The sequence below is a fragment of the Geotrypetes seraphini genome, chromosome 3 (genome assembly GCF_902459505.1).
Source record: "Geotrypetes seraphini chromosome 3, aGeoSer1.1, whole genome shotgun sequence".
NCBI lineage: Eukaryota > Metazoa > Chordata > Amphibia > Gymnophiona > Dermophiidae > Geotrypetes > Geotrypetes seraphini.
Window position 1 is genome coordinate 123,321,460 of NC_047086.1, and position 25,887 is coordinate 123,347,346.

Sequence of the window (25,887 nt, forward strand, 5' to 3'; positions counted from 1 at the left end):
AGCAGCGCAGGGTATTCAGCGCAGCTCCCTATGCTAAAAAACGCTAATGCAGTTTAGTAAAAAGGGAGGGGGTATATTTGGCTATTTTTGTATAGTTGTTACTGAGGTGACATCGCATAAAGTCATCTGCCTTGACCTCTTTGAAAATCCACGGAATATAAATGATAATTAACATTTTCTCTGCGTACAGTGTGCTTTGTGTTTTTTAAAAAAATTTTATTGTTGGTAGATCATTTTGACTTGGCCACGAAGGGGGAGGGGGAGGGGTGCTGCTGAAATCTAGTAATCCTTGTAGGCTTGACTGTGCAGGGAATTATTTTTGTAAAATCATGTTTTGTTATGTGACTGGCATTATATAGACTTTAATTTCTATGAATAAATAATAGAATGAAAATGATTTAAAATAGCTTGCTTGTTTTTATGCGCATGCGCTGAAGGGAAGTGGAGAGAGAATGGGCTGAGGACGCTGAAGGGAAGTGGGGAGAAGATGCTGATTTATAAATTGACAATTTGTATAGAATATTGTTTCTTTTTATACTTTAATATAATAAGTTCAGTATAAAACTATTCGAGGCTTGTGTGGATGGGATCAGATGGTTTGTGGGGACGGAGACAAATTTTTTCCCTGTGTCATTCTCTAGGCTCTTCCACGAATCGATTTAGACTATGTGCGGGCGAGTGGGGTGTCAGTCGGGTTGACATAGCCGTTGTAGCGCAAGCGTGCGTGGGGTATGGCTCTCAAAAGAATATTAATCGTTGTATTGCTGATCTTTGGCTCTTTTGACTAATGAGTTTGCCTACCACTGCCCTAGGAGGCTATGCTCTGAGAAGATAAGTCTGATGCGCAGCAGGACTGCACAGGAGGAGCATGAAAGGTTTTCTTCAAAAATTTCAAAAAGTCCGAGAAGGCATCTGGACCAGGGAGTGCTGAGTCACTCTGTGATTATTCTATTTTGTGTTTCTTGGGCTGTGAGGCGTCCATGTTCTTAGGCCCCATAAACAGAAAAGGTTGCCCTTTTTGTCATCCGAGTATGCAGAGGAGAGGTTAAGCTGGTTGCTCTCATCTCTCCAGACCACACAGCGCAGCTCCTGAGGTGCAAAGGTTTCACAATCTTGGCACAAATTTGTGGTAGCAGAGCCCTTTGACTCCAATCCAACCAGTTTTGAAGCAAAAAATGAAGTTTTGGAAGTGCAGGTAACTTCTGGAAAAAAGACTGCAATAAATCCATGATTTTCACACCTAAAATTGCTAAAACAAACTTACAAAAGTAATCCCCCCCTTGAGAATTTAGGATTTTTCAGGTGGGAGAACACAGGGAAACATGCAGAAACCTTGAAAAAAATATTTTTTTGGGACTCCCTCCCCCCCAATTCATCTCATAGGCTGTAACAGTCTTACTCACTGTGATCTGTGCTGACAATGTGCTGCAGCCTGCCTCAGTAGCTGGTAAGGAAAAGAATCACTGCCTTATCCCCAAAATGCTTCCATGCTGATCTTCGGGCTGCCAGCCAGACACGTTTTCTGACCGTACCCCCAACCCTGCGGACAGATGGATACGCTACCAGAAGGGAGAAGGCGAAAAATGCAGCTGGGCACTCTGCGAGACACCGCTGAATCTCCTAAGGATGCCTAACAGCCTGCGCTCAAACCCCTGCTAAGCAGTAGGTGAGGGCCCCAAGTTCCAAAAAAAGACAAGTAAGCTGGCTAACAGGTACCACCAGGGATCAGCCTGTCAGCTGCAGACCAGAGTCTGCTTCTTCTCTATACAGGCAAAGCTATATTGAAGATTTAGCGCCGAGCACTGAAAACACCAAATAAAATAAGAAAAAGGCGAAAACAGAACAGAAACACTGTGCAGAAGGGAAAAACTGCAGGTAGCAGTAGAGCTCCCAGTGAAGGAGGAGGATCACAGAAAAATCCAGAGTGGATTCCTTCTGCATATGGCTTATGGCCATGGGGAGATAACCTACTTGTCCAGAATGACACACATTGCACTGGAAAAAGAAATACCGAAATAAATATCCAATTCCAACATGTAATCTCATAATATTCAGTGTGTAGAATACAAGCACAGCAAGAGAAGTCGAAAAGAGTTCTGTAAAGATATGTGAGGGGAGATGAATACACTTTCATCAAACTGAAGTGAGCTGGACAAATGTCCCATTCTAAGGAAAAGAATGGAAACAGTATTAGAAAATATCAAACAAGGACAGATAGCTCTTCAATAATGCACAATGTAGATGTGTTGCCAAATGTGAGACTGAAGGCTGGCAATACATACCCTGGTTTACCTTGTTACCATCTATCATAAAATGAACCACTTAAATTATCATATCGCTTTACTGTATTTCAACACATATAAGATGTTTTTAAAAGACAAAGACCCCTATCATCTTTATTATAACAGTTATAACATTGTGGCAGTTTGGATTTTGGGGACTAACAGTGGGTGCTTAATTTCAAAACACTACCACACTATATAACCTAAAATTCCTCTGACTATTCTGACAAAATTTAATTGTAGGCAAATTTTTTTGTGGGGTTTGTAGTTAATAAAGATATTTTCTAAGCTTGCCAGAGATCAGAAGTGTAGTATTCTTTTGACCTCAATACATGCACTGGAGCCATGAGGTACTTCTGAATCCAATCCCTTGAAACAAATTTTCACAGTTACAATAAGCTACATTATTTGTTTGAGAAATGCTCTATGCTAAAGGTATTATCACAAATATGTCCAACAAACATATGATACCAACTCAGGTATTTATGCTTAATATTTTAACACGTCTGTGTGTTGACAATTTGCACAATTTATATAATGCAGCATCAGAAAATAAGTATAATTCAGTAATTAGAGTTTATAGTTTTCTTTAGTGTCCTAAAAAAAAAAAAAAAATCAAACTGCATGATCTAAAAAGTTGACGGGAGAAATAAGAGGGATTATGCCTTTGAAAAAGCTCCGGCAAAACATGTCAGTAAGATAATCCCGATTTGTTGCTGGACCACAATTCAAAAGCTAAGTATATTTACAAGCTTTCTGAAAGTTAATGAAAAATAACTATTTAAACAAATTTGAATCTTATAAATGATGCATTTTAAAATCTGAACCGGTAAGAAACGTACACATCAAGCTTAAGGCTATGAGCCAAGTCAGCCTCGAGTGGTGTTCTGAGGTTCTTGAAAAAGACTTGAAAAAATTGAATAAGCTTTGGATACTTTATGTATGTTCTTACTGGAGATACATGGTGTAATGATATATAATATCTAAAGCTAGAGACAATTTGTGCTGTTGACTTATCTAGAGGAAAGGGTACATAAGACATCTGAATCTGTAGCTCCATTCTTGGGCACTCACCTGTTTGTACTGCAAAGTGATGTAGTGTAGTACTCTTTACCTCCTCAGGGTATGACTAAAGCACCCAGCTTCAATCACAAAATGATAAAATTTCTTTCAAACTCCGGTCTCTACATGAAGTTATGCAGCATTAACTACAGGTCTAGGGCCTGTGAAACTGATTTTAGATAGCATCCTCTTGTTTTCTCATTAATGAAAAGCAAAGCATAAAAGCAAGTCCCCATCAGCTCCTTATACATATTGGAATATATTCCAGTTCAGCTTTGAGAGCAGATGTTGATTTGTGCTCATTTTTTGACCGCAGAGGACACAGACAAAAAAAAACAACAACCCAAAACAACACACAGTTTTTTTGTGTGTATTTTTTGTTAAATCTTTTGTAAAGCTTATATGATATCAGTTAATGCTTGTGCAACTGCGGCATACAGATAGTTATGCAGCTTTGGACCATCAATGTTATTCCAGCTTCAAACCCCTATAAACAAAAAAAGATTCACTACAAGAGAAATCTGCATGCAATTCAACCTCTTATGTTTCATATTCACAAACCTACACCAATTTTGAAAGCAAATACTGCACCTCCAAATTACGTAATTCTCAGGTCTCTCCAAAACACTGAAGACCTAAAGTTTTGTTTCCATTGTATTAAAACCAGAACAGGTAGAGAGTGATAGTAATATGACAGATTGTTTCTTTAAACAGAGCTAACAGCAATATATCTAAAAATGTGGAAGGATGTCCAATAAGCTCAACATACATTTTACAAACAAAATCATAATAGCAGAGGAAGAGGAGGTATGTAAGGCATAAATGGAGAAGGGGCAGTGCTACTCTCTATGCAAGAATAAAGGAAGGGGGCACAGGTAAAGGCCCAAAGAGTAAAAACTGAAAAATTCAGAGGAAGGTTAAAAAAAAAACCAACCCTAAAATTTATTATAAGGATGAGCCAAAACATTTAAAATACTTGAATATTTTACCTAGTGATCTGTGCATAAAGGACCTGGAACGCAGAGGATTTGAAGGTCTTATTTTCACTAAGTGAGTTTAATCACTTGAGAGACAAATACACAGACCATCAACTGAAACCACCATAGCTCAGAGAGCATCCAAAGTTTGGGGGAAGGACAAGGCAACCAGCCATGTTAATTACATTACATTAGTGATTTTTATTCCGCCATTACCTTGCGGTTCAAGGTGGATTACAGAAGAGGATTTCAGAATTACAGAAGAGGATTTCTAGACATGTCCAAAGGTGTTACAGAGTAGAGTGGGTTGCTTCAGAGGATTGAAATGTTTCATACAGTGTAAGTTAGTCTTCATGGATTTTTTTAATAGCAGGGTTTTTATTTCTTTCCTGAAAGTTTTGTAAAAGTTGCTAAGTGTATGTGCTAGACACCTCCTCTTTACATTCAGCAACCACCCCATCTACAATTCATGTCATGTTTTGTACGTAGTATGTTATTGCCTTTTAACTACAATATATGTGATAAAACATAAGTAATTAATTTAGCACAGCCACATGCTGTTTGGGATCCTGACACTGTGTTTATGATGAAACAGTATTTATGATTAAATAAAAATAAAAAACCTTTAAAATGATAATTGTAATACTTTTAAAGTAATACCTTCTAAAACTCTTACCTCCTTGGTGTTTTTCACAAGAATCCTTCTGGCCTACTTTCACTGGAATGAAGAGCACATACTGCAAAAAATGAAAATGCTAGAAAGAATGTGTCAAACTTCTGAAGCAAGTTACTTCTGCAGGGAAGTTCAGGCCTCTGCTCACATTACAGAGTACAGAGGTATTTGTATTCCTGCTTCTTCCATCTGAATCATGATTGAAAGGTACCACGCTGCATTAGAAGGAGCATCTACAAGTCAAAATTCTCTACAGTTTTACTCTGAAAACCAGGTCACTTGGCACCTGATGCACAAAACTGATCAAAGCTCCAAAATGTTCTTCCATTTCATTAATAGTGGACCACTATGTGAAACAAATTTATTTTACAAAATGGAAAGACCGTTTATTTCACCTCTAGATTTGTGAAATATGGCTGCCAGAATAGTCCCATATTTCTTCCCTGTCTCCTCATATATAGTTCATGTTTCTAGAGCAAACTGCAGCCAGTGTTACTCTGGCTGAACACAATTCAAGTGTGCTCTGGTATTAATTCAAGATGTTGCTGCTTCTACCTTGTTTGCTTAGAGCAATGCTTCATCAAGTACTAAATATATATTAGTTTAGTCAAGGTCTATGTAAAACACTAAAAAGTCAATTGATTACTGTATCAAGAGACTGGGATTAGGATTAACCAAGATAATACTGTTACCATCAGTGACTACTAAAATTTCGGTTCCATTCTGTGATAAAGAGGAGGAATGTACAGAAATATCACTAAAAGCCAACATATATTTTAATCAATTTGAGTGTTTCAAGGCTCAAGTTAAATAAATAGTCAAAGCCTCAATATAAAACTCTACACAGTCAATTGTTTGAGCTCATTTAAATAGCATTTCAAAAAATTTCAATGAAGAACATTTAAATGGAAAAATTAAAACCAAAAATGAGCCCTGTCCAAGGGGAAATGGGATAAATTTTTAATTTCTGTAGTGCTGAGAGGTCAAGTTTATCCAAGCTTTCTGTAGTGCATGCATTAGATGTTCATTTTGTAGTCTTTAAAGATGGAGCCAGACAAAACAAACCACAAGATGAAAATTAGGAGCTCTCCTGCAGCTCATCTTCTGTTTCCAGTTCTGCTAGTTGCCGTCGCAATGCATTGACTTTCACCTGCAGCTCCTTGTTATATTCCATAATGTGGATCATCTCATCATAAGCTTCATCCAGATATTTGGAAGATCTATTCCAACGAAGGAAAACACCTGCATGTGGAAAAAGGAGAGATTATCAGAAGGAATCTTCAGAGAGTTATCCATATTATTCTGTGGTAGCAAAAAAAAAAAAAAAAAACCAACAACAAACACTCATCAAAAAGGAGGCAATGTTGGTACCTTGGTAGACTAGCAGATTTACTGAGAAACAGCTTTCAAGAACAAGAAAAAAATGGATTCTTGTAGTCAAAATTTATGCCTTAATCATCATATCGAAGGGTTATTAGTCTTTGACATAGTATTTGGAGGAAGAAATCTCCTTGATATTCTTGCATCAGAAAGAATGCCTTGTTAAGCTCCATTAAATTAGAGTAGGGATGAAGAACCTATTGTACACAATGGGCAGCATTACTGGGGGAAGGGAGGGCAGCATAGAACAGACAGCTGATTGCAGCAGAGTGGAACAATAGCTCATTATGTTGGAGCAGACCAGAAGTGTGCTGTGTAAACTGATCAAGGGGCCAGACAGCCCACAAGCCAGAGGTTCCAGACCCCTGAGTTATAGAATGAGTCTGGAAACTCATACAGCTTTAGTGCTTGTTATAAGAATATCATGACTATAAATCTGTCTTCCCCACCATTATATACAGGGCGAATCAAAAATTAAAGGCAATTGGTTAAATTACATGATAACTGGGAACAGAGCTAGCGAAATGCGACATATGTACTTGTACATTGACTGTTGGATAGTTTGTCCACATACAGTGCTGTGCTCGCTCATTAGTCATGTGGCATCAATGAGGTCAGAAACATGGCGGTCCATTGCAAGATTGTACTATCAAAGAACAACATGCAGTAGTGTGCTTTCTTTGGGTAGGAGTGAAACCTGTGGAAATTCACCGTCACATATTGACCTAGTATGGACATAGCACCATGAATCAATGAAAGGTTTATTAATAGGTGAAGATTTAAAGCGGGAAGAACAGGTATAACCAACAAAGGTTGTTCTGATCACCTATCAACATCACGCACACAAGAGCACATGGACAGGGTAGATGCCTTGATTAGAGAAGACCGGTGGATAACATTGTCTCAACTGTCTACAAAATTATGGATCTGCATTTGCCAAAATGCATGACTTGGGATGCAGGAAAGAATGTGCACGATGGGTTCCTAAACAGCTTACTGATCTGCACAAGGAACAGCGTGTGGAGGTTGCAACCCAGTTCCTGAGAGTATCTCTGGCAGTGTTCAAGGTCCGTTTAAAAGTCCACCTCTTTGAGAGTGCTTTCAACTCCTAACTCTTTTCACCTTGGGTTCTGCATCCCCTACCCTCTATGTCATGTCTGTCTGTCCAAATTCGATTGTAAGCTCTCTTCGAGCAGGGACTGTCTATAAATGTCAAAATGTACAGCGCTGCGTAAGCCTTTCAGCGCTACATAAGTGATAAGTAGTAGCAGTACACTTCTCCCTCTGTATTTGCGGGGGATATGTTCCCGCTATAGCCGCGAATATGAATTGTATTTGTTAATCGCAGTTTTTTGTAAAAGATAGCGGTTTTGTTACTAAAAGGACAACTAAATACTATACAGTAAATATTCCCAATGTTGGTCGAATAACGATACAGTATTCAATAAATACAGTTAATATATACAGTACTGTAACAATATTTATTGAATACAAGTACTGTAATAATCTCAGGGTAAACAAAAAAGTTCAGTACAGTACTACTTTCCCAACAAGGAAAAAAAAGAAATATTTAATACTTCAAGTGCAATACTGGAATACCTGTACAGTACTGTATTAACTGTATTTATTGAATACTGTAACTATTTATTGAACAATACAAGTATTATAATAATCTCAGGGTAAACAAAAAAGTTCAATACAGTACTGCTTTCCCAACAAGTGCAGTACTGGAATATCTGTACAGTACTGTACAAAAATTAGGCAGTGTCTTCATCCTCATCGTTCTGTACAACTACCGCAGGAGGAGACGAAGCAGATAATTGTGCAACAGGGGCAATGTCTTCATCCTCAACATCCAGTACAAGCACTGCAGGAGGAGGAGACGAAGAGGATAAGCGAGCACAGGGGCCTCCTCAGGCAGTAGAAGTGGGTCTTCAGTACGAGGAAGACAAAGAAGATGCCTCCTCATGGGTGGAAGAGGTGGATTGTGAGGCAGTGGATGGAGAGGCATTCCCTCTCAGTATCTTTTGAAAATACATTGTGATTTCCGTCTGGCTCTTCTCCTTAAGCATTTCTTTATATATATTTTTGTATGCTAACTCCTTCACCTTTAATGGACTTACCATGGATGGGTCGATGTCATAGAAAAAGTCAATCACACCATTAAACCTGCGTATGCCCTTTGCAATATTATCCAGTGTAAACTTGTCTTCAGGCACCTCTTCTTCTACTCCTCCTTCCTCCTCTTCATCTGGTATTGCCTCTCCTTCAGGAGTGGTCAGGTCAATGAGATCATCTTCTGTTAGTTCATTTGATCTGCTGTCTATTAAGTCTTGAATATCCTCCATATGCATATCTTCAAAGCCTTCCCCACCCATTTGCTTTGCCAAGTCAATGATGCCTTCCATAATTTCTTGGCCTGGCTCTGTGATATTTACATTGATATCCCTTTTTACACATTCAGGCCAAAGATTTTTCCAGCACAAGTTCACTGTCTCTGGCTTGACAGCTTTCACCGCTCTTTCAATAATTTTGATTGCATCTGCAATCGTGAATTCCTTCCAATTTTTCATGATGTTTTCAACATTGTGGCCTTCATCCATAGTGTGGACTATCCTCTCTAATGAATACCGTGTGTAGTGTGCTTTGAAGGTCCTTATTACCCCCTGGTCAAGAGGCTGGATGATAGATGTTGTGTTGGGGAGCAAGTAGACGATCTCAACACCCTCTATGTGGAACTCATGTGAGTCTGGGTGTCCAGGGGTATTGTCCAATGCCAACAGAACCTTGAATTCCATTCCTTTATTTGCCAGGTATTTTCTTACTTCTGGCACAAAACACTGATGAAACCACTCTAGGAACAAAGCTCTTGTTGTCCAAGCCTTCTTGTTGCTCATCCAGTAAACAGGCAGCTGGAACTTATCTTTTCCCTTCAAGGCTCGGGGGTTTGCGGCTTTATAAATCAGGGTTGGCTTTATCATATGGCCTACTGCATTTGCGCAAAGCAGCATGGTCAATCTATCCCTTGCAGCCTTGAAACCTGGTACTTGCTTATCCTCTTTGCTAATGAAAGTCCTCTGTGGCATTTTCTTCCAAAAGAGAGCAGTTTCATCTGCATTGAATGTCTGCTCAGGTTCATATCCCTTCTCTTCAATAATTTGCTTAAAGGTAGCAGGGAACTCTCTAGCTGCCTCTTGGTTGGCAGATGCTGCGTCTCCTGTCACTCTAACATTACGCAGGCCATACCTGTGACAGAATTTATCAAACAACCCTTTACTGGCCAGAAAGTTGATGGATTGTGTCATTCCACCTTCCCTGCTTTTCAAGTTTTCATACAAAGACTTTGCCTTTCCTCTTATCATCACAGAGTCTATCGGTATTCTCTTTTTGTAGCAATCCTGCACCCACAGAAATGTACCAGCTTCCGTGCGAGAGAGATTGGCATCTCGCACATGTAATCTCTTCGCACCTGCTGGTGCAACTGCCGCAACAGCTTCACGGATTTGTTTTTCATTCTTTTTTATGTACCTAACGGTTGACTCATTAATGCCATAGTGTCGAGCAACAGCGGAGGAGGACTTTACTCTCTGAAGCATATCCAATAACTCTACCTTTTCTTGTAAGGTTTTCACCTTCTTCTCCCTTTTTAGGAGCACTTTCAGTAGCACTTGAACTTTTGCGCTTTGTAGCCATGGTGGGAGACCTGATCTGTTCCTGAAGGAGAGACAATGGCAGGCAAGCAGCGATTCAGAATGCTTTTGGGCAGGCAAGCAGCAATTCACAATGCTTTTGGGCAGGCAAGCAGCGATTCACAATGCTTTTGGGCAGGCAAGCAGCGATTCACAATGCTTTTGGCAGCTTTTAGAGCTTTAAGCATGCAAGCAGCAATTCAGAAAGCTTTAAGCAGGCAAGCGATTTTCTCTATGCATGCTGGGAAACAGCATTTCACTCTATGGATGCTGGGAAGCAGCATTTTTCCCTGTGCACGATGTGAACCAGTGATTTTCAGGGTGAAAGTTTTGAAATTTCGATTTTGTAGGAGAAATCATGGAAGCAGAGTGATTATTGGTAAAAGTTTAATTTTTTTTACATTACAGCAAAAGGAAAGGAACTTTAATCATGATGTAATTTTTGGGGGCGGAGTCACCCGATGAAAAATCGTGATTATGTGAAACCGCAAGTGCAGAAACTGCGAATACGGAGGGAGAAGTGTAGTAGTAGTATGAAGAATATCAGAATATTCTGGAGAGACTTGTCACTGGTGACGAGACATGAGTGCATCACTGCAACCCGGAGAGCAAAAGACAAAGCATAATGAAGGAAGTGGTGCTCACCTGGCTTCAGGAGCAGCCAAAAAACTTCTTCTCTGTAGGAATGCAGAAGCTAGTTGAATGAAACAACAAATGTGTTGTCTTGAATGGTTTTCAAGGATGATGAGGTGGAAGAATTGAAAGAAATCTCAGTGAACCTGGAAGATGCACTAAGCTAAACCAACAAGTTAAAGAGTGATAAATCACCTGGACCAGATGGTATATATTGGAGAATGACACAGGGACAAATGTTTCCCTGTCCCCGCAGGAACTCAATTCCTGTAAGCTCTATCTTAACTGCACAAGCCTTGAACACTTACGATGTTAAATTGTTTGAGGTTTGTGCAGATGAGGATTGAGCTTGTAGGAATGAAGCAGAAACAGGAAAAGAACTCGTGGGGACGGGATGGGGAAATGAGTTCCCGCGGGGATGGGGAAAAATCTGTCCCCCGTGTCATTCTCTAGTATATATCCCAGGGTACTGACTCAAACATGAAATAGCTGATATGTAGTTAGTGATCTGTGTTGCTAAAATCGTCTATAGTACCGGAAGATTGGAAGGTGGCCAATGTTATGCCGATTTTTTTTAAAGGGTTCCAGGGGAGATCTGGGGATTACAGACTGGTAATCCTAGTCTCAGTGCTGGGCAAAATAGTGGAAACAATTATAAAAAATAAAATTGTGGACCATTTAGAGCAGTGGTCTCAAACCCGCAGCCCACCAGGTTCTATTTTGTGGCCCGATGTCTGTACTAGTGCTGTCTGTACTAGTGCTTACCCCCTAGCCTCCCGCTCTTACCTTTAGATAATTACTGCAGCCTGCAGAGAGGATCGTCGGTGCTGTAGCAATCCTTGCAGGCTGCTGTCATCTTCAGCAGCATGTTCCCTCTGCCGTGATCCTGCCTCTGACATCAGAGGAGGGGCGGGACCGCGGCAGAGGGAACGTGCTGTGGAGGCCGATGGCAGCCTGCACAGATCGCTACATCACTGGTGATACTCTCTGTAGGCTGTGGTAATTAGCTGAAACTAAGACCGGGAGGCCAAGGGGGAAGCTGGAGAATGCTGCACAGAAGAGGGGGAACATGCAGGCATTTGGGGGATGGAGGCCCTGTATAGAAGTACCCAGGAGGGAAGGGAGAAGGGGTACTGCTGGACCTGGCAGAAAGGGATGGAAAGGAAAGGTGCTACACACTGGAGGGGAGGATGAGATGGTGCATGGGGAGAGAGCATGTTGGGTTAGGGGGTGGGAAGGAGGGATGCCACTCAAGGGAAGAGGCAAGGACAGAGAGAGAAAGCGTTGGACTCATGGGGAGGACAGAAAGGAGTAAAGGAAAAATGTTACACCTGGGAAGGGGGAGAGGGCAGAGAGTGAAAGGTTGGACTCATGGAGGGTGAAAGAGAGATATGTTGTTTGGTTGAGGGAAGGAGGACCTGAAGAGAAGCAAGCAGAAGGAAGAGAGAGAAAAATGTTGGACTGGTGGAAAGGAGCGAGAAATGTTGGACTGTAGGGGGCAGAAAGTAGGAAGAGAAAGAGAAATGTTACACTGGGGGGGGGGGTGAGGAGGGAAGGAGAGAGATGTCAGACCATGGAAATAGAGAAGGAAGGAGAGAGAGATAGGAAGGGAAGGTAAGACATGGAAAAGTAGATTTTGAGAAGAAAGCAAAAAAATTGAAAAATTTAAAGTCAATGCCAAAGATGGATGCAAGGCAGAAAGTGAAGGCGGTCAATGGATAAGAAGGCTGGTCAATGGATAAGAAGGCCAGTCAATGGACAAGAAGGCCATGGAAACATAGTTAAAAGCAAAGAAAAATAATGTCACCAGACAACAAAGGTAGGGAAAATTATTTTATTTTCAATATAGTGATTGAAATGTGTCAGTTTTGAGAAAGGAAAGATGTTAAACTAACAGTGAGGGCCACAGAAAAAATAGTTAATGTCTTATTAAAGAAATGAGGTAAAACTCTTTATAGTTTATAAATCTTTCGTTTAACAGTTAATGGAAAGATTTATAAACTATACAGAATTTAACCTCATGCAAAATTTTTAATAAGACATTAACTATTTTTTCTGTGGCTCTCCAAGTATCTAGAAATCCAAAATGTGGCCCTGCAAAGGGTTTGAGTTTGCAACCACTGATGTAGACAAACATGATTTAATGAGATAGTGTCGACATGGGTTCAGCCAAGGGAGGTCTTGCCTCACCAATTTGCTTGACTTCTTTGAAGGTTTGAATAAACATGTGGATAAAGGCGAGTCGGTTGATATAGTGTTTCTAGATTTCCAGAAAGCTTTTAAGCTCCTCATGAGAGGCTCCTGAAAAAATTAAAAGTCATGGGATAGGAGGAAATGTTCAATTATGGACTAAGAATTGATTATCAGACAGAAAACAAAGGGTAGGGTTAAATGCTAATTTTTCTCAATGAAGGAGGGAAAATAGTGGTGTGCCGCAGGGCTCTGTACTGGGACCAGTGCTATTTAACTTATTTATAAATGATCTGGAAACTGAAACTATGAGTGAGGTGATTAAATTTGCATATGACACAAAACTGTTCAAGATTGTTAAAATGCATGTGGACTGTGAAAAACTACAAGATGACCTTAGGAAATTGGAAGGCTGGGCATCCAAATGGCAGATGAAATTTAATGTGGACAAATGCAAAGTGATGAAAATAAATTAATTTTTAATCCACAGAAAACAGTTGGGATGTGGGTCACTTGCTCATCTCAAACTCCATCTTTGTCAACTCTTCTGGGTACTCAACCCAGTACTCAGTAGAAACATGGATGACGAACCACAAACTGAAATTGAACACGGATAAAACCAAATTCCTTCTGCTAGAAAAAGACAAAGAACCAACCTTAACTGAATTGGAGGCAAATGCAATCAAATACCCAATACAGCCCGCGCTCAAAATTCTGGGAGTAACGACAGACAGGTGCTGCACAATGCAGATTCATACTAACAAAACTAAAAGCTTTCTACACCATGCGCAACCTGCGGAAAATAAGAAAATTCTTTGACAAAGTACATTACAGGATCATAGTCCAATCACTTGTGCTAGGACTTGTAGACTACTGCAACAGCCTTTATCTACCATGCCCCACTTACATGATCAAACAATTACAGACAGTACAGAACACAGCTCTCAGACTCATCTATTTGCTAGGAAAATATGATCACGTCACTAATGCCTATCTCGACACTCACTGGCTACCGATACATGCAAGAACCCAATTCAAACTGTACTGTCTATTATTCAAAGCACTAAACGGAACAGCACCTCTCTACCTAAACAGCCGCCTAAACCGAAACCTTTCACCCAGAGTAAGGAGAACCCAGATCCCATTCACCTACCCCCCACTCAAAGGCACAAGATGCAAAAAACTATATGACAACCTACTTGCTACACAGGCCGCGAAAATTGACCCCACTATATCCAAGTTGCTGATCACAACTACTGACTATAAAGTGTTTCGAAAAGATATCAAAACCATTCTATTCAAAAAACACATCCCAACAATATAATCTACCTTCATCCTGTCACCCTTCGCAACCTCCTGCAATTCCTCTCCACAGGCAACATCTAATCTAGTCGCAATTGACGATAAGTCAATTCATATCTAGAAACACTGTTTTCTCCAAATATCTCAAAACGTCAGATATAATAACTTAAAAACAGATTCTAGCTTTTCTGTAATATAAAGTTATGCTATGTAAAATAATGTAATGTAAGTTATGCAAGTACTGTAAAGATAATGTAAAGTAATGCAAATTAATTCCACGTAAAGTTTTGTAAAGTTATGTACGAAAAGTTATGTAAAGTTAATGCAAGTTATGCAAGTACTGTAAAGATAATGTAAAGTAATGCAACACAATTCCACGTAAAGTTTTGTAAAGTTATGTACGAAAAGTTATGTAAAGTTAGGTATGCAAAGTTTGTAAAGTAATGTATAGAATTGTACTGTCATCGCCTGGAAATGACCAGCCATCTTCTAATGTAATCCGCTTAGAACCGCAAGGCATAAGCGGAATAGAAATCACTAATGTAATGTAATGTAATGTACTCAACTCATAAAGCAGTCAAATCACTTGAAGTATCTAGGTGTCTGTTTGGACTCCCCACTTACAAATTTCATTTACAAATTTCATCAGCTGTGAAATCTTGTTTTTGCTCTTTACATAAGATTTGCTCTATTTGTTCTTAAATCGATACTTCAAGCTGCGAGTCTCTCATTTATGTTCTAGTCACTTCCAAATTGCACTTGCAATATTGTCTATGTCGGATTGCCATCAGTTTCTATTAAGAAACTGCAAACCAAAATACTGCTATCAGAGTCCTTGTTAATGCTCAAAGATATGATCACATTTCTCCTTTTTTAAAGGAATATCATTAGCTTCCTGTTAAATTTTGCCTTATACACAAGGCTTTAACGCTTGCGTATAAAGCATTACAATCAGGTCAAACAGATTACTTAGGAAAATTATTAGTCCCTTATAAACTTTCTCGTAGCTTACGCTCACCGAACGTTCATCAACTGGCTTTGCCTGCTGTTCATTTGGTACTTTTGGCATCTACGCAGAAGTCTGCTTTTTTTTGCAGCAGTTCCTCGCTGTGGAACTCTCTCCCAGTTATGATTCATGCTGAGTTATCTTATGTAAAATTCAGATCAATGGCTAAGTCGCATCTTTTTGGTTTAGCATTTTTATGAGAAAATTGGTGAATAGGGATCCTGTTTTCTAGCAACTATTTAAACAAAATTTAAACAATATTATTTTTAGATTTTTTAGATTACTTGGATTTAATAAAAAAAATTTTTGTCTTTATTTTTTCTTGGCTTTCCTATTTGATATGGTGCTCTTTTCGTTTTGTACACCATGCTGTTGATATATTGAAGTGCGGTTAAAAACTTTTAATAAACATAAACATTAGGAAGAATAATCCAAACCATAGTTATTGGATATTAGGGTCCCCCTTGAGGGTCAACACTCAATAAAAAGATCTTGGTGTCATCATGGACAATACGCTGAAGATGCTAGGAGTTATTAGAAAAGGGATGGTAAATAAGACTAAGAATGTTATAATACCTCTAAATTGCTAAATGGTGCGACCTCACCTTGAGTATTGCATTCAGTTCTTGTCTCAACATCTCAAAAAAGATATAGCAGCACTAGAAAAGGTTCAAAGAGGAGTGACCAAGATGATAAATAGGATGGAACACCTCTCATATGTGTTCAGCTTGGAAAAGAGACAGTTGAGGGGAGAAATGATTGAAGTCTACAAAATCCTGAGTGGTATAGAACTGGTACAAGTGGATCAATTTTTTTTACTGCAAGATTTACAAGCACTAGGGGACACTCGACGTTACAGAGTAATACTTTTAAAACCAATAGGAGGAAATATTTTTTCACTCAAGAGAATAGTTAAGCTCTGAAATGCATTGCCAGAAGATGTGGTAAGAGCAGTTAATGTAGTTTAAAAAGGTTTGGACAAGTTCCTGGAGGAAAAGTCCATAAAAAGGGGAGAAGCCACTGCTTGCCCTGGATCAGTGGCATGGAATGTTGTTACTATTTGGGTTTTTGCCAGGTACTTGTGACCTGGCTTGACCTCCGTGAAGATGGGATACTGGGCTAGGTGGACCATTGGTCTGATCCTGTAATGCTATTCTTATGTTCTTACGTGATATGTTCAATTGCTCACAGTTACTTCTATTAAAGCTGTTACATATACAGTAGAACCTTGGTTTACAAGTAACGCGGTTTGCGAGTGTTTTGCAAAACGAGTAAAACACTCAGCAAACTTTTGTCTCGCAAACCGAGTATTGCCCCAATAAACGAGCACTTACAGCTGCAGGAAGTGCCGTCCCACCTGCACGTTGCGTATGATCACGCACGTCAATCACTGAAGCGGCACTGCGTGGTTCTCTAGCAGCTGGCAGACAGAGGAGGCATTAACTAGAAACCCGGCACCTGACACCCGGCAGGTACAGACCCCTGGGCCACCCCTCGCCACTTCCTCGGCACCTTTTGGGTTCTGGAATAAATTGTCAGCGTTGCCATTATGGCCTATGGGGAAAGTTGCTTTGATAAATGAGTACTTTGGCTTACGAGCATGCTTCTGGAACAAATTATGCTCGTAAACCAAGGTACCACTGTATATGTAAACTTGTATCCTGTTCTGAGCTCTTCTGGGAGGAAGGATATAAAACCAAATAAATGTATTTTGCCATTACTTTTTTATTTAACCTCATACATTTGAAACAAAGTTATTTTTCACCTTGACGACAACATTCTCTTGCCTAAAACTTTAAACAAGTAAAACAAATGTCATTTAAAAGCCTGCAATGGAGAAGTAGCCTAATAGTTAGAACAGTGGCCTGTCATGCTCTATTTAATACTTTTCTCATCAGTGCTACCTCTTTCCCTTTCACCCTAGTTTTTTCCCCTTCTCTTCCGCTTTTCTGTAATTCTCTCCTCTTTCTTTTTCCCCCCTTCATTATTCCCCCCTTCATTATTCTAACTCTAACATAATGATCGTACTGTATGGTTTGGAGAATTTGTTTTGTTTGTCTTTGACTTCAATACAATTGTATTAATCTTTCTCCATCCATATTGTTGGAAAGTTTTTTTGTTCTGGTTTTCCTTTATGTAATTTGATAAAAATTTTCAATAAAATTTCATGTAAAAATACTACCATTACTTGTGATCTGGACCCACAATTGCCTAAGAGATATAAATTGTAAATCCTCCAGGGACAGGAAAATACCTACTGTAACTGAATTTGACTCATTTTGAATAAGGCATGCGTGCAATCCAAATCATCTACCTGAATCTCTATCATGTTCCACATGTGTCTCTCCAGTCTCTTCAGCCTAATCTTAAATGGATTTTGGTGTAAACCCTGTACCATGTTTTAGTATTATTTCTGGACCACCCCCACCCTTCTAAATACTTTCATAGATATGGTCTCCAAAATTCATCATAACATTCTGAGTTCTCAACAATGCCCTGTACAGAGCTATTATTACTTTCTTTCTTCTGCTCTTTATACCTCTCCCTGTACATACTAGCATCCGTCCAACCTGGGCCTTAGCTTACATAGAAACATAGAAATAGACAGCAGATAAGGGCCCACGGCCCATCTAGTCTGCCCACCTTAATGTCCCTCCCCTACCTTTGCCCTGTGAATAGATCCCATGTGCCGATCCCATTTGGCCTTAAAATCAGGCATGCTGCTGGCCTCAATCACCTGTAGTGGAAGACTATTCCAGCGATCAACCACTCTTTCAGTGAAAAAGAATTTCCTGGTGTCACCTCGTAGTTTCCCGCCCCTGATTTTCAACGGATGCCCTCTTGTTGTCGTGGGACCCTTGAAAAAGAAGATATCTTCCTCCGCCTCGATGCGGCCCGTAAGATACTTGAACGTCTCGCTCATGTCCCCCCTCTCTCTGCGCTCCTCGAGCGAGTATAGCTGTAATTTGTCAAGCCGTTTTTCGTATGGTAGATCCTTGAGTCCCGAGACCATCCGGGTGGCCATTCTTTGCACCGACTCCAGTCTCAGCACATCCTTGCGATAATGCGGCCTCCAGAATTGCACACAGTATTCCAGGTGGGGCCTCACCATGGATCTATACAATGGCATAATGACTTCCGCCTTACGACTGACGAAACCCCTTCGTATGCAGCCCATGATTTGTCTTGCCTTGGACGAAGCCTGCTCCACTTGATTGGCAGACTTCATGTCCTCACTGACGATTACCCCCAAGTCTCGTTCTGCTACCGTTTTTGCTAGGATCTCGCCATTAAGGGTATAAGACTTGCATGGATTCTGGCTGCCCAGGTGCATAACTTTGCATTTTTTGGCATTGAAGTTGAGTTGCCATGTCCTAGACCATCGCTCCAGTAGGAGTAGGTCGTGCATCATGTTGTCGGGCACTGAATCTTCGTCTGTTGTGCATTTGCCCACTACATTACTCGGTTTGGCGTCATCGGCGAATAATGTTATTTTACCTCGAAGCCCTTCTGCCAAGTCTCTTATAAAGATGTTGAATAGGATTGGGCCCAAGACTGAGCCCTGTGGTACTCCACTAATCACCTCCGTCATTTCGGAGGGGGTGCCGTTCACCACCACCCTTTGGAGCCTACCTCCAAGCCAGCTCCCAACCCATTTCGTCAATGTGTTACCTAATCCTATAGAACTCATCTTGCTCAGTAACCTGCGGTGTGGTACGCTATCGAATGCTTTGCTAAAGTCCAGGTACACGATGTCCAGGGACTCCCCAATATCCAGCTTCCCCGTTACCCAGTCAAAGAAGCTGATCAGGTTGGATTGGCAGGATCTCCCCTTAGTAAATCCATGTTGTCGGGGATCCCGTAGATTCTCCTCATCCAGGATCTTATCTAATTGGTGTTTGATTAGAGTTTCCATTAGTTTGCTCACTATCGATGTTAGACTCACTGGTCTGTAGTTTGCTGTCTCCATCTTTGAGCCTTTCTTGTGGAGTGGAATGACGTTAGCCGTCCTCCAGTCCAACGGGACGCTGCCTGTACTAAGGGATTTTTCTATCTTTTCTGCCTTAGTCACCCAAGGGTCTTTTACTTTCCCCACTGCTTATCAAGCAGGGGGAGGGGCCTTAGGCATCTGAGCCAATCAGGGCCTTAGACCCCTCCTTGTGCATCTTACGATGGATCAGGGAGGGAAAGCCCTGCCATTCAGAAGCGGCGAGCCTATGAGCAGGACAGACTGAGCTTCCATCCTGCTCCAACATCTCTGAGAAGGTATGGGGGGGGGGGGGTAGGGGGACCTCCAGTGCCAGAAGAGAGTAGGTATTCCTCCTGCCTTTTATTTGGGGGGGCAAGGGGGAGGGTAGAGGATATTTGGGGGGGCTCCTGGCGCAGGAGTGGGCCTTCGGTGGCAGGAGGAAGCAAGCATCCCTCCAGCCGTATCACTGCCGGGGAGGGTGTCACATTGGCAGGAAGGAGTGGGTATTCCTCCTGCCGCATCGCTGTTGCGGGGTTGGGAGTGAGTCACATTGGCAGAGGGGAGTAGGCATCCCTCCTGCCAATTTTGCTGCTGTAGGGGGGGAGGGGTTTTGCGGTGCCCTAATAGCAGTAACAGGAGGCTGCTTTCCCTGTCACTGCTGTTAGGGCTGTATGCATGTGTTAATCATTCGCTGAGCGATTGATCTGTCAAGTTTACATGCAAACTTGGTAGTGTATTGATCGCTAGTTCAGAATTGGCCAACAGCGATCCAGTCGGTATTACCGACTATCTTTAGCGCATCCAGGCCTAAGACATTAACGGGCAAATGATTTTATCATTGCCAGTACCCACTGGATTTCTGTCCAGTGCTGTTGAACATCACTGTTCACATGGCTGGATTGGTAAGCTAGAGCTGACTCGGAGTATTAAACTACTGGGAGTATATTTCCTGAATGCTGCAAATATTAGGTTTAATGTTTTCCATTTTGGTGCTTTTTTATTTTTGTGGCACATAATTCACTGGAGTATGTTCAGTGTACATATGATCATCATTAACAGAGGTACTGGGGAGTGGAGAGAAGCAGCTGGTGCAGAGTAACACAGTGAAGGGGTCCTTCTCTGCTGTATCCAAAAGTGCCCCCATATGCACAGGTGTCATGCCCCCAAAATTTAAATTTGTCCTATCACAACGTATCCCACCCTGCATTAACCCTGCCTCAACCCTGTCCCACTTTAGTTTCACAAAACATCTGAGTCACTGACTATGCCAAAGCTGTAAACATGATTGATTGGGGATTTCTTCTTTCAGGACTCTCTCTCTAAAATAAATAATTTTATGCTAATAAATTCCATGTCTATGGTTCATTTGTTTATAATATTGAGGATGTCAGTTAAATTGCTGCAATATTGCAATTCTGATCAGGAGAGTTGCTGGAAAAAATAATAGTTGCTTTCGGTGTCTGTCCCCTTCCCATTCAGACATGAATGCTCAGATTTGCAGTGCAACTTGAAAGGACAGTATGTTTCTCCCACTAACTCGTGACAACCCTGGTTCCTATCTAGCATCAAACACATCAGAAGGATTTGTTTCCCCTCTTCTGTTGGTAGTTTAGTTTCTGGGCTTAATTTTGGATCCTCATGCTATTTCTCAACATCAGAAAATTACAACACTGTCATGTGAAATATTAACTGGCATAAGACACAACAATGAAGCAACAACTTCACCCCCTATTTATACCTTTGGCCTAATATATATAGGCCTTTCAACTGTGCAAGTCAATCTTGAGACTGGAGACATTTAAGCACACTCCTATCATTCCTTACCAGTGATCAATCTCCTAGTGTTTCATCAGCAGTTCATGAAGAACAAAAACACAATTCATAAATAGTACAATTGAACAAAGTGAAATCTGTTCCTCAAGCAGGATACTGAAGAGTTACTATGGCCCTTACTTTAGAAGCATTTACACATGTAGATTGGCCACATGGTCCCAAGACATGCAGATTTCAAAGGGGTGTGATTTTACCAGCATACTGAAGCTATGCATACTTTATTTGGATTAACAGACTGGTAGAATAGATAAACCAAGGAGTTTTTTTAATCGATGATCAATTCAGCTGATCTCTAATATGGAAGAAAACGCATGCAAATTGCTCTGAGGCACAGATCTTTTTTTCTCCTTTTACAGTTTCTGCCTATACAGTAGGTTCCAGATAATTGGGACACTAGTTTACTGAGTTGTTTGTTCTTTGAGTTTGGACTACCGGTAAATAAAGATAAATCAAGATTATAGGGACAAAGTTTTGTTTATTTTGGACTAAATAAAGACAAATCAATAAAGACAAAGTTTTACTTATTTTGGACACCATGCCACTTAATTGGGCCAGTAGCATCAACAGTACATTACTGATGGAGCACTTTCTCATTAAGTATAACTGGACAGTTGTGTTTGTGTATGCATGCTACCATGGGATGTGTTGTGTCCAACCTATAGTATGTCACAAAGCCAAAAAAGAAAGAATGGAGGGAAAATTCAAAACAAAATACAAAAACACTCCAATAAGCATCACCAAACAACAGATGCCAGAGCAAGGAATATATTGTTTAAGCGAAAGAAAAGCCTCAGACTAACAGTAAGGAGGTGTACCCACACTCTTCCACCCAAGCATCACAGGCTGAAAAACTTTTGCAGAAAATAAATATTGGCAAGAGGGAGCATGAAAATAGCCAGGGATGTAACCCAGAGTGGAACAACCACTAGTCAGAAAAAAGCAAAGTCTTGACACCCAAAAATTCCAGGCTATCAGTAAGCAGTGATTGGGACTTGCGTTCTGATAGCCTGGAGATTTTTGGTGCAAGGCCTGGCTTTTTTCTAACTAGAGGTTGTTCCACTCTGGGTTACATCCCTGGCTATTTTCATGCTCCCACTTGCCAGATATAAAAGAGGCCTAAAGAAGGATATAAAAATGCTGGAGAGGGTGCAGAGACGAGCAACGAGGCTAATAAATGGTATGGAGAACTTGGAATATGAGGAACGACTCAAGAAACTGGGACTGTTCTCCCTTGAGAAGAGGAGACTGCGAGGGGACATGAATGAGACTTTCAAAATACTGAAAGGCATTGACAAAATAGGGCAGGAAAATAAATTATTTACATTGTCCAACAAGACAAGGACAAGAGGACATGGACTGAAGCTAAGGGAGGACAAGTCCAGGACAAATGTCAGGAAGTTCTGCTTCACACAGCGAGTGGTGGACACCTGGAATGCTCTCCCAGAGGAGGTTATTACGGAATCCACCATTCTAGGATTCAAAAGCAAATTAGATGCTCATCTCCTTACGAGCGCCATAGAGGGATATGGGTGACTAAAACTACATCAAGTGCACACCTCACTGGGCCTCCGCGTGTGCGGATCACCGGACTCGATGGACCATGGGTCTGATCCGGAGATGGCAGTTCTTATGTTCTTATAATTAATGGCTCTCAACTGTAACTGGACGAGGTATGTATGTAAGTGGACTAATGTTGAAAAACAAGTCAGAGGAGTTAGCTAAAAAACTGAGTCACAATGATTTTAAAGCAACAGATGGCTTAATAGACATGCAGATTCGGGATAAGTTAAGAAAGCACAAGGTGGGAAAAAATATGCTGATGCTATAAGTGCCGAACAATGGAAATCCACTTCATAACTTTTGTGCAAATGATATCTACAATGACGATGAGACATTTATTCCACCCCGGATGATTCCCTGACCTACAAACATGCAACACTGTCAGATTCAAGGAAAGCAATGGATTATGTGACAGTGATTATGCTGCTTCAACATGCTAGGGATTGAGAAACGTAAGCTTCTGGTTATTGGAGAAGAGTGCAAAACTTAAGTGTTGTAAAGGAATCGTATGAAAAATTTACCAAGTTTGTATTATGCTAACAAAAATGTGTGGATTACATTTGAAATTTTTAATGCTAATAGTATCTTATATATCACTATCTCCAACTGGATTCAAAGTAATTTACAAAAATTAACAAAACACACGAGTAAATTTAAGAACAAGAGTGCATAAGGACAAAAAAATAGAAATTAAGGACAGCAATATAAAGCATCATGTGTTGAGCAAGGCCCATTTCTCAAAGAAGTAGGTTTTCAGCAATTTCCGAAAAGCAGTAAATAGGTATAGATCCAATTTCAGCCAGTAGGTCATTCCAGATTTTAGCTCCCAGATAATCAAAGGTGTGCTCATGATATCTTTTATATTTGACATTTTTTTAAGTTGGACATAATAAGACCTTGCTCTTATTGAGTCTCATGGAGCCTCTGCTGTGAACCAGATGACAGTGCTCACTTATTGATGATAGACATTGGCCAGCCAGTGCCTTGAAAATGATGTAAGCAAATTTCAGTCTTGTCCTGTATTAAACCAGTAGCCAATTGAGAGCACATAAAGTAGGAGTTATTTTGTCATATCTTTTTAGCTCACTAATCAGTCTGGCTGCTGTATTTACAGGAGCTGAAATTGATTCTGAAGTTTCTTTGTGATACCCTTGTGTGGTGAGTGAGTTGCCGTAATCAATTTGAATTAACAATATAGCTATACAAAAAAAACTATCATCCAAATTGTCTGTGCACAGTAGCCCCTAGACAACTGCCCCTCTTATCTCCTCACTACCATTCCTGAACAGATCACCATCTGGATTACCAGCCTCCTAAATAACTCCCTAAATCAAGACAAATTGCCAGAAACAATGGGTAAAACAGCACTCACCCCATACCAAAATCACCAAAGGCAGATCTCACTTCAGCCTCAAACTATAGACCCATCGCTGGCATACCTATCCTGACAAAAATCATTGAGACCCACATGTGCAAACAGCTCACAACCTACATTGAACAACACTCATGCTTCCACCCATCCCAATTTGGATTCCGTCAACAACACAGCACAGAGCGTCTTCTCCTCACTTTGATCACAAAAACCAAACAACTACTCAGTACAGGATGTCTAGCAATACTCCTCCAATTTGACATTTCAGCAGCTTTTGATTCAGTAGACCACCACCTGCTTCTAACAAAACTGTCAGAAATTGGCATAACCGGCACAGTGCTAAGATGGTTCTCAGATTTCCTACAAAACAGAGAATACGTCATCAAAATGAATGGAGAGCTCTCCAATCCCTGGAGGGCCTTCTGTGGCATACCACAGGGCTCCCCACTCTCCCCCATCCTATTCAACCTCTTCATGAGCTCTCTTGGTAACATCAAATTTGAAGACGAAAGCATTCTATCCTACGCAGATGACATCTTTCTCCTTATTCCCCCATAACCAACAATCATTTGGACATCACCGACAAAGTCTCACATAATACTGAAATAATCCAAATCTGGGCAACTACCAACAAACTAAAATTAAACACAACTAAAACCAAATTTCTATACTTCCACACACCTAAACAGATGGCACCTACAAGCATCACTCTTTGATCGGGCAAGACACTCCCTGTGGAAGAATCCTCCAAAAGCCTAGGTTGCATACTGGACTCCACACTTACCATGGAACCACAAATCTCCAGTCTCCAAAAGAAATCCCTCTACACCTTGAGACAACTAAGATTAATCAGACCATACTTTCACCAACACCACTTCTCCTTAATTGTACAACTGATGATACTACCACAACTGGACTACTGCAACTCCATTTACATGGGAATCAACACCGCTCTAATCCACAAAATGTAACTCATAAAAAACACCGCTGTTAGACTAATCTTCAACCTAAGAAAATATGATTCGATTACAGCCTTCACCAGGCAACTGCACTGGCTACCCATTCCATCATGAATAACCTTCAAAACTTCATGCATCATTCACCACATAATTTACGGAAACTCTGAGGCTCCTCTCATCCAGCTCTTCTCCAAGGCATGGTCTACTTCCCATAGAACCCTCAACAGAATACTTCTAAAATTTCCCTTCCACAAAAAAATCTTCAATACAAACGTGTTTTCCACTCCATGTTCACCTTTTTAGGAATAAAAACTTGGAATGACCTTACAGAAATGAGCAGGACAGAACCTAATCACACCATATTCCGGAAGAAACTGAAAACTCATGTATCTCTCTGATACATGGAGCAATCCATCTGGCGTGCCACAGGGATCACCATTATCCCCACTGCTCTTCAATGTTTACATGGCCTCACTGGGTGCGCAATTGTCCCAACTGGGGATAAAACTACTTAGCTACGCTGATCAATCACGATAATTATCCCATTTACTACTTCTGTCTCAGAAGTCACCCCCAAACAACAGAAGTACTAAATCAGATGGAGCAATGGATGACTGAATTCAGACTAAAGCTGAATTCAGAGAAAACAAAATTTTTTATCCCTGAACTCCCATGCTCTGAAGCGCTATGCTGGAGCATAAAGGACCAGAGAGCTGGTCAGCATCCGAAGGATCACCCAGAACAGGATTCAAGTAGTAAGAACAGTGGCAGATTGAGAGGAAAGCATGCCCATAGAAGCAACGCCGCTTAGAGACAGAACAGAGGTGGAATAGGACTGTACAGGGAAGAATGGCTGCAGCGAGATGCATTCTTCAAATATGCCATAAAGTCTGCGAAGGCCTCCAGCTCCTGGGGTACAGAGTCACCCTGAGATGATAGAAGAATGCAGTTCTGAGGCTGCGGAGGGTCCGCAGCCTTGTGCGCGGAACCATCAGCCAT

The 25,887-nt window shown here is 40.8% G+C and overlaps 1 protein-coding gene across 1 annotated transcript in view; it reads right to left on the reverse strand.

The window, feature by feature from the left end:
- Positions 1 to 5,748: 5,748 nt before the first annotated feature.
- Positions 5,749 to 25,887, reverse strand: part of MTMR9 (myotubularin related protein 9) — a 122,287-nt gene continuing 102,148 nt past the window's right edge. The window contains exon 10 of the mRNA XM_033936248.1: positions 5,749 to 6,236. Coding sequence (XP_033792139.1) covers positions 6,073 to 6,236 — 164 coding nt within the window. The 3' untranslated portion in view covers positions 5,749 to 6,072. The remainder of the gene's footprint in view (positions 6,237 to 25,887) is intronic.